Below are 8100 nucleotides of genomic sequence, written 5' to 3'. Positions count from 1 at the left end.
GTGTTTGCTCGAGCTGCTGCCCAAAACAAGGCTAAACTTGACCTACTGCCAGTATCTGTTACCATATTGCAAGACATGTGGTGGTAACAAAAAACATGATGGGCGGTAGGATAGACTTTCCTAACTGCTGATATAATGCCACGATGTCTATCTGATACTATAGTCATTGACTCTGGATCAACATCAAAGAATCTCTTCGTATGATCCAAAAACCACTCCCATGCAGACCCACATTCAATTTTAGCGATTCCAAAGACTACTGGGAGGACATTGCCATTAGCATCAATTGATGTAGCCATCAACAACACACCCGGATATTTTCCTATTAGGTGCGTGACATCAATTCCAATCAATTTACAAAGATAAGACCTGAATACTCTTCTACAAGCTCCAAAACCCCAAAAACAGCGTTGGAACTGATTATCCCCATTCCCGTGTAGTGCCACATAGGTTTCAGCATCCCTGACTCTTAACTCACGCAGATATAGTGGAAGATTTCTATATGCTGGTCATAATCTCCAACAACTTTCTTCATCGCTTCATCGCTTTTCTGTATGATATGGTCACTCCAAACCTAGCTTTTATATCTGCTATAATCATACTTGGCTTGTATTGTTCATTAGCAAGAAATTACTCTTCAACAAAAGAAGCTACAAAGGATGAAGAGCATGCTTGATGATCAACACTTTCCCTAATGGTGCCACATTGGTGTTCTTTTATATATTTCGTAACAATGAACTCTACATCCCCCTGGCACGGTTAATTGAAGCAGACGACTTTTACTTTATTTTTTCGAGTGTCGACTGAGTTATATCTCATATGTTTAACCATGACATGTTTCACAAGTGCATTCTTGAACTCTTGTCGAGAAGGAAAAATCTGTCCAACAAAAAATTCATGCTCATCTGTTGCCTCTTCAACTGGCCTTTGGAGCAATCGAGAATTTAGAATATATGGATCATCAGCTATTGGGAACTCCTCCTCTAAGTCACTGTACTGCTCTGGAGATATTTCATATTGTTCAATCTGCATATCATCAGCTAAGAATTCTTGTACATCTGTATTACATTGCAATTCCTCTCCAATTCGGTTATAATACCCTTCCTCCTCCCTCCAAGTAGGCTTAAAGTAAACATCAAGTGTTGTACAAGGATTTAGAACTTCATCTTCTTGAATACTAGCTTCTTCATTTAGATCAAATGTGAAATTACTACTTCTATTTCTATTTGTGTTAGGCACACAACTAGACTGCGAAGATGATGGAATATTTGTTCTGGATACTTCTCCTACATTAGCTCCATGTCCAATGCTAGAATTTGTATCAAGTGTATTCCATATCTCAGAGAGAATTTCTTCAGTTATATGATCGTCCCTGATAAATAAATTCCAAACTAATTTAGTAAATTTGCAACTACATAATCAAGTGCTGTCGTTAATTTGTAATTTTGCTCAATTGAAACTACTAGGAAGGGTTGAGCGAGGAAAAGATCTATATGATGTAAAAACAACTCTTAGATTCTAAAGATCACGTTGGGCTTGATATCATCGATATCAGACCCCTACAGAAGTAGACACTTCTTGTAAACTAGGACCACCACTGACTAAACCCTAAACCCTAAATAAAAATGGTTAGCCAAACTTAACTATCAACCGCAGAAACTAACAAGACTTAAATCGATTAAGTATTCTATTACATCATATTGCAGGTGTTGTTGAATATTTATTCCCCACACAACTAAAATAAACCATAACAACCATATTTTCCACCACCCTTTGTTACAATACTGTAATTTTTGTTTACCATCACTACCCTAATTTACAGTAATAAATCTAAACATACATGTCTAAATCTTTAAATGTATTCTTCTACTTATTTCCTTCTTGCAAGAAGTTGCTGACGCTCTTAACTACAGCTCTTGAAACTCTTACGCCAATATCCTGAAAACCTAACTGGTCTATTGCACGAGCAATAATGGCAAGCGTAGGGTTCATATTTCTTTCGTGTTTATAACACCACGCAGAGGGATGGAGAGAGAGACGGTGAGATGACGTGCATCCGAACAAATTATTTTTCAATTCGATTTGTGTCTTGAATGTTTGAAAAATGATGATTGAAAAATATGATTGCCAGGTAGCCAGAGGGATAATTTGGAAATTAAATTGGTTAAATTACATTCTTTAATAAATATCAACCTCCGAGATGTCTTTCGATAAATATAATATTCAAATAATGCTCTTTAATAAATTATCGTAGAAGAAAGAGTACGAGAAATAGAAAATACATTTAAAAATATAGGTTCTTGGTAAATATCAAAAATAACGTACGAAATCTACATGCACCTTTGTAAATTGTCGATTTAAGAAAATTTGATATTTGAGAACGTTTCCTCGAGAAGCTTCTCGATTTATCTTAAAAGAAAGTTATTCGAAAGGCGTCGGTTAAGAAAAGAATCGCAGGAAGTCTCCAGAAGTCCCCGGAGACCTCCAGTCCCTCCTCCATGGCGAATCCTCTGCCGCTATAAAAGGCCTTCGCCGCTCCTCTCTTCCTCGCTAGCACAACACCGATCGCATCGAAGCACTTGATTCATTCGATTCCAGTTCCCGTTCGCGAAACCAGTTTCTTTCGATCGAGGTGATGGCGGACGTGCAGATGGGGGAGACGGAGACCTTCGCGTTCCAGGCGGAGATCAACCAGTTGCTGAGTCTCATCATCAACACCTTCTACTCCAACAAAGAGATCTTCCTGCGCGAGCTGATTAGCAACGCGTCGGATGTGAGACATCGCTGCATTCCATGTTGCTGCTCCCGTTTTCTTTCCCCTGTGTTGTCGTTGCTGAAACAAATCGTGTGACTGCAGGCACTCGATAAGATCCGGTTCGAGGGCCTCACCGACAAGAGCAAGCTGGACGCCCAGCCGGAGCTCTTCATCCGCCTCGTGCCTGACAAGGCGAACAAGACGCTTTCCATTATCGACAGCGGCATCGGCATGACCAAAGCTGGTAATTTCTCTTCTCCGCAACTTGTCGGGATGCTCGTTCGATTGTTTGCGTTCACTGCCAATAGTTCATCGTAATCCAACTTTTTGAGGGTACACCATTTTTTGGTAAATGATGCTCTCCAAATGATGGATCGGCGAAACCTGAAAACATGAAATAGCTAGAACATTGGTAATTGTTTTTGTCTTTGTAGATCTGGTGAACAATTTGGGCACTATCGCACGGTCTGGCACCAAGGAGTTCATGGAGGCACTCCAAGCCGGCGCGGATGTGAGCATGATTGGTCAATTTGGTGTCGGTTTCTACTCCGCCTACCTGGTCGCCGAGAAGGTTATTGTGACAACCAAGCACAATGACGACGAGCAGTATATCTGGGAATCACAAGCCGGTGGTTCATTTACTGTCACAAGAGACACAGACGGCGAGCAGCTCGGCCGGGGAACCAAAATCACCCTCTACCTCAAAGAGGACCAGGTACTTGTTTATCTCTAAATAGTCTAGATTTTTAACTGCTACCGTAGTTTTCTCAATTTCTCCCACCAGTTAGTAATTAAAGATACAAATTGCCCCGTTTTGTAGCTGGAATACTTGGAAGAGAGGAGAATTAAGGATCTGGTGAAGAAGCACTCGGAGTTCATCAGCTATCCGATCTATTTATGGACAGAGAAGACCACCGAGAAAGAAATTAGTGACGATGAGGACGATGATGAATCGAAGAAGGAAGAGGAAGGCGACATTGAAGAAGTCGACGAAGACAAGGACAAAAAGTCCAAGAAGAAGAAGGTGAAAGAAGTCTCCCACGAATGGCAGCAGATCAACAAGCAGAAACCGATCTGGCTGCGAAAGCCAGAAGAGATCACGAAGGAAGAGTATGCTTCGTTCTACAAGAGCCTGACCAATGACTGGGAGGAACACTTGGCAGTGAAACATTTCTCCGTAGAAGGACAGCTCGAATTCAAAGCCATCCTTTTCGTGCCGAAGCGTGCTCCGTTCGACCTATTCGACACCAGAAAGAAGATGAACAACATCAAGCTTTACGTCAGGAGAGTCTTTATCATGGACAACTGCGAGGAGATCATCCCCGAGTACCTCAGTTTCGTGAAGGGCGTGGTCGACTCGGACGACCTGCCCCTCAACATCTCCCGCGAGATGCTGCAGCAGAACAAGATCCTGAAAGTGATCAGGAAGAACCTCGTCAAGAAGTGTCTCGAGATGTTCTCTGAAATTGCGGAGAACAAGGAGGACTACAACAAGTTCTACGAGGCCTTCTCGAAGAACCTGAAGCTGGGCATCCACGAGGACAGCCAGAACAGGGCTAAATTGGCGGATCTCCTCCGCTATCACTCCACCAAGAGCGGCGAGGAAATGACGAGCTTGAAGGACTACGTGACCAGGATGAAGGAAGGCCAGAAGGAGATCTATTACATAACCGGCGAGAGCAAGAAAGCCGTCGAGAACTCCCCGTTCTTGGAAAGGTTAAAGAAGAAGGGTTACGAAGTGCTTTTCATGGTGGACGCCATCGACGAGTACGCCGTGGGGCAGCTGAAGGAGTACGACGGCAAGAAGCTGGTGTCCGCCACCAAGGAAGGCCTCCAACTCGAGGAAACGGAGGAGGAGAAGAAGAAAAAAGAGGAGAAAAAGGCCGCGTTCGAGAGCCTCTGCAAGACCATGAAGGAGATCCTCGGCGACAAGGTGGAGAAAGTCGTCGTCTCCGATCGTATCGTGGATTCTCCCTGCTGCTTGGTGACCGGCGAGTACGGGTGGTCGGCTAACATGGAGAGGATCATGAAGGCGCAGGCGTTGAGGGACAGCAGCATGGGCTCCTACATGTCGAGCAAGAAAACGATGGAGATCAACCCGGAGAACGGCATCATGGAGGAGCTGAGAAAGAGGGCGGAGGCGGACAAGAACGACAAGTCCGTGAAGGACCTGGTGCTGCTGCTGTTCGAGACTGCTTTGCTCACCTCCGGATTCAGCTTGGAGGATCCCAACACCTTCGCCGGGAGGATCCACAGGATGCTGAAGTTGGGGCTCAGCATCGATGAGGACGAAGCTGGTGGCGATGACAGCGACATGCCTGCGCTGGAGGAAGAGGGAAATGAGGAGAGCAAAATGGAGGAGGTCGATTGACGTCCAGGATTTGAGGTTTCCTTCATCGAATACTACGGCGTGTCTCTTCTTGTTTGTTACCCTAAAAGTGACTATCTAGCGATAAATGTGATAATGAATTTTAATATTTTCCTTTTTAATTATTTAAATCGGCAACCACGCAAATTGGATGCAACTTCTCCCTCCATTAATTATTCAAAAAGGGGGAAAAAATAATAACCGGAAAAAATAACTGCACATTTACCTCTGTCTTTAGTCTTTTCTTCCTCGCCGTATAATCCATGCCCACCTATTTAACAGGCCGAAGCCGACCTGTCTGCGTTCCTCACCACCACTTCCGCCGCGTATTATTCTCCTCCTCATCCCTTCTAAACTTTGGCCATGGATCGATGGTGCTTTTCTACTCCTCCCTCTCCTCCTCTTCCCCCTTCCTCAATCTGATTCCCTTTAACCCTAAGTTGATCCGCTATGGAACCGACCTTCGACGGCGATGACGACGACCTCCAGGAAGCAGTCGCCGACCCGCCCGAGGACCTCAAGCCCTCCGAGAAGAAGGCCCTGATTGATCTCCGAGAAATGCTGGAGGAAGTCATCCTCAGCGGCGATCTCATCAAGCCCCCTCCCCCTCGGCACCACCACGAGGGCAGGCACCGAACCCGCGTCGCGACCGAGGGCAAGGAGGAGGAGCAGAGTAAGGAAGAGAAGGGGGAGGAGGAAGTGCTGGATCCGGGAGGCGTCTCCCTCTGGGGCATCCCGTTGCTTCCTAGCAAGAAGCACGAGGGCACCGACGTGATCCTCCTCAAGTTCCTCCGGGCCCAAGAGTTCAAGGCCGCCGAGGCGCTGGAGATGCTCCGGAGGACGCTGCGGTGGCGGCGGGAGTTCGGGCTCGACTGCGCGAAAGGTGTTTGCGAGAATGACGAAGAGGCGGCGGCCCTGGCGGAGCACCTCAGGGGCGCGGCCTACATCGCGGGGCGCGACCGGGATGGGAACCCCGTGTGCTACAACGTCTACGGGGTATTCAAGGACCGGGAGGTGTACCGCAGGGCTGTGGGCAGCGCCGAGCGGCGGCAGCGGCTCCTGAGGTGGAGAGTGCGGCTCATGGAGCAGGGGATCGAGCAGATGAGCCTCCACTCCGGGGGCTCTGCCACACTTCTCCACATCATCGACTTCAAGGACATGCTACGGCCGGGGTTGAAGGAGCTTCGCACCGCCACCAGGGAGGTCGTCGCTGTTCTCCAGGACAACTACCCCGAGTTCGTCGCAAAGAATGTAAGATAAGTAATGTTAAATCTACTCATTTACTAGAAATTTAGATCATTTTGAGTGCGTATCTATTTAACTAAATTTCATATTATCATAGTCCCATTTTGTATCCAAGTTTAATGCTGTTGCTTCTACTTGCGATGTTAGTCTGTTAGGTTTAATTAAATACTGATAATTTGATTAATCCAAGTAGTTTCGAGCATTGCATTATTTTGATTACCTTATTTTTGTAATCGTCCACCAATCAAATGAGGCTCTTTGATTTGAGTTTGTCAGACAGAATGTTTGTAGATGATTATAAAAGAAAAGGATAGAACTGGGAACAATGTTTGATCTTGGGATAACATGTTTTGGGGTTGAAGTTGTTCGTCGTGTGCTTCTTGTTACATTGAACAAATTTGATAAAGATATATAATTAATTTTGTGTTATTTTACTTTTGCAGATATTCTTGAATGTCTCCTTTCGCTACTATGCTTATCATGCACTATTCTCTCCTTTCATTACACCCAGAACAAGGAGCAAGTTTATATTTGCCCGGTCCTCAAAAGTTACTGAAACACTTCTCAAGTAAGATTAAGAGATTGATTGGATCTCTCAATTGCTGATAATTTAACTAATAGGTAGAATAAATAAGTTTTTCTCATGTGCAGGTTTATATCTGCAGAGAATATACCAGTGCAGTATGGTGGCCTGAGAAGGGAGAATGATGAAGAATTCTCAGAAGACAATGGAATAGCATCCGAGATTACACTTAAAGGTGGAACCTCCTCTATAGAGATCCCCATAGTTGAGGTACTACTCTATGTTTTGGTCTCAAGCTGAATGTAACTGGTGTACAGTCCTTGACTAAACTCCTGTAATTACATGATACAGCCGGGGGTCACCGTCGTGTGGGACGTAACAGTTGTGGGATGGGAAGTGGACTACAAGGAGGAGTTCATCCCCGACGATGAAGGCTCCTACAAAATCTTGATTCAAAAGGAAAGAAACCTTGAAGAATGCGTTAGGAACTCTTTCTACATCAGCGAACCAGGGAAACTGGTGTTGACCATCACGAATAAAACTTACAAGAAGAAGAGAGTCCTTTATAGGTCAAAGAGCAAGCCCACCATCCCCTTGTATACTCTACCAGATCCTCTTCATCCCACTGTCCAATCACCTTCAGGTTGTCGGAGGACCTAGGAATATCTATTTCGGTCATTAATTCGAGTATTATACTCTTTCAAGATACTTGTACATTGGCCTCTTTTTGTTTAACCAGCCCCAGTTTCTATCACTAATTGTCTCCAGTTGTTAAACAGTTGCATGAAACATATTGTGCACAGCATGGTCTGGAGTTTCTCAAGTCATTGCATTCAGGATTGTTAATATGATAATTGATTAATGAAGAAAATTGGAAGTTTATTTTGCTTGATTTAGGTCTGTCAATAGAATTTTTTGCGACAATATATGAAATTCAATTGTTTCTTGAGGAGAATGGTTCTTGCTGGATGATTCTTGAATTTGTTGAATAATATTCTTTTAACATCTCCATCAAACATCAATGAAAGTTGACGATTTCATTGTTTGCAGTTTTTATTTCATTTTTCAAGATCCTCAGTATATTTTTGAGCATTTTAGAGTCACCTAACAGTCTCATTCACCGAGCGAGGAAGATTTATTTGCTACAAGGTAATATTCATATTATATATATAATGCTAGGCTACATATCTAATGGTGTACACCACATCT

The 8100-nt window shown here is 44.2% G+C and overlaps 2 protein-coding genes across 2 annotated transcripts; both read left to right on the top strand.

Annotated features, from left to right (window-relative positions):
* The first annotated feature begins 2398 nt into the window (after positions 1–2398).
* LOC121992061 (heat shock protein 83) lies at positions 2399–5254 on the top strand. Its single transcript, XM_042546195.1, has 4 exons — positions 2399–2773; positions 2858–2999; positions 3190–3470; positions 3576–5254. The coding sequence occupies exons 1-4, from the start codon at positions 2636–2638 to the stop codon at positions 5124–5126; spliced, it is 2112 nt and encodes a 703-aa protein (XP_042402129.1). The 5' UTR covers positions 2399–2635; the 3' UTR covers positions 5127–5254.
* Positions 5255–5395: 141 nt separating this feature from the next.
* Positions 5396–7783, top strand: LOC121992062 (patellin-4-like). The gene is made up of 4 exons (XM_042546196.1): positions 5396–6374; positions 6812–6936; positions 7020–7161; positions 7243–7783. Exons 1-4 carry the CDS (start codon positions 5574–5576, stop codon positions 7549–7551), a joined length of 1377 nt encoding a protein of 458 aa, XP_042402130.1. The 5' UTR covers positions 5396–5573; the 3' UTR covers positions 7552–7783.
* The last annotated feature ends 317 nt before the right edge of the window (positions 7784–8100 follow it).

Source organism: Zingiber officinale, chromosome 6B (genome assembly GCF_018446385.1).
Source record: "Zingiber officinale cultivar Zhangliang chromosome 6B, Zo_v1.1, whole genome shotgun sequence".
In the NCBI taxonomy this organism is placed as follows: domain Eukaryota; kingdom Viridiplantae; phylum Streptophyta; class Magnoliopsida; order Zingiberales; family Zingiberaceae; genus Zingiber; species Zingiber officinale.
This window is presented reverse-complemented; position numbering and strand designations above follow the sequence as displayed.

What these genes read in the sequence shown, in the direction of transcription:
- LOC121992061 (XM_042546195.1), top strand. Translation starts at nt 2,636, where the DNA reads ATGGCGGACGTGCAGATGGGGGAGACGGAGACCTTCGCGTTCCAGGCG. An exon ending in CATCGGCATGACCAAAGCTG is followed by an intron (nt 3,000 to 3,189) that starts GTAATTTCTCTT and finishes TTGTCTTTGTAG; the next exon opens with ATCTGGTGAACAATTTGGGC. An exon ending in TCTACCTCAAAGAGGACCAG is followed by an intron (nt 3,471 to 3,575) that starts GTACTTGTTTAT and finishes CCCGTTTTGTAG; the next exon opens with CTGGAATACTTGGAAGAGAG.
- LOC121992062 (XM_042546196.1), top strand. Translation starts at nt 5,574, where the DNA reads ATGGAACCGACCTTCGACGGCGATGACGACGACCTCCAGGAAGCAGTC. An exon ending in CCGAGTTCGTCGCAAAGAAT is followed by an intron (nt 6,375 to 6,811) that starts GTAAGATAAGTA and finishes TTACTTTTGCAG; the next exon opens with ATATTCTTGAATGTCTCCTT. An exon ending in TAGAGATCCCCATAGTTGAG is followed by an intron (nt 7,162 to 7,242) that starts GTACTACTCTAT and finishes TACATGATACAG; the next exon opens with CCGGGGGTCACCGTCGTGTG.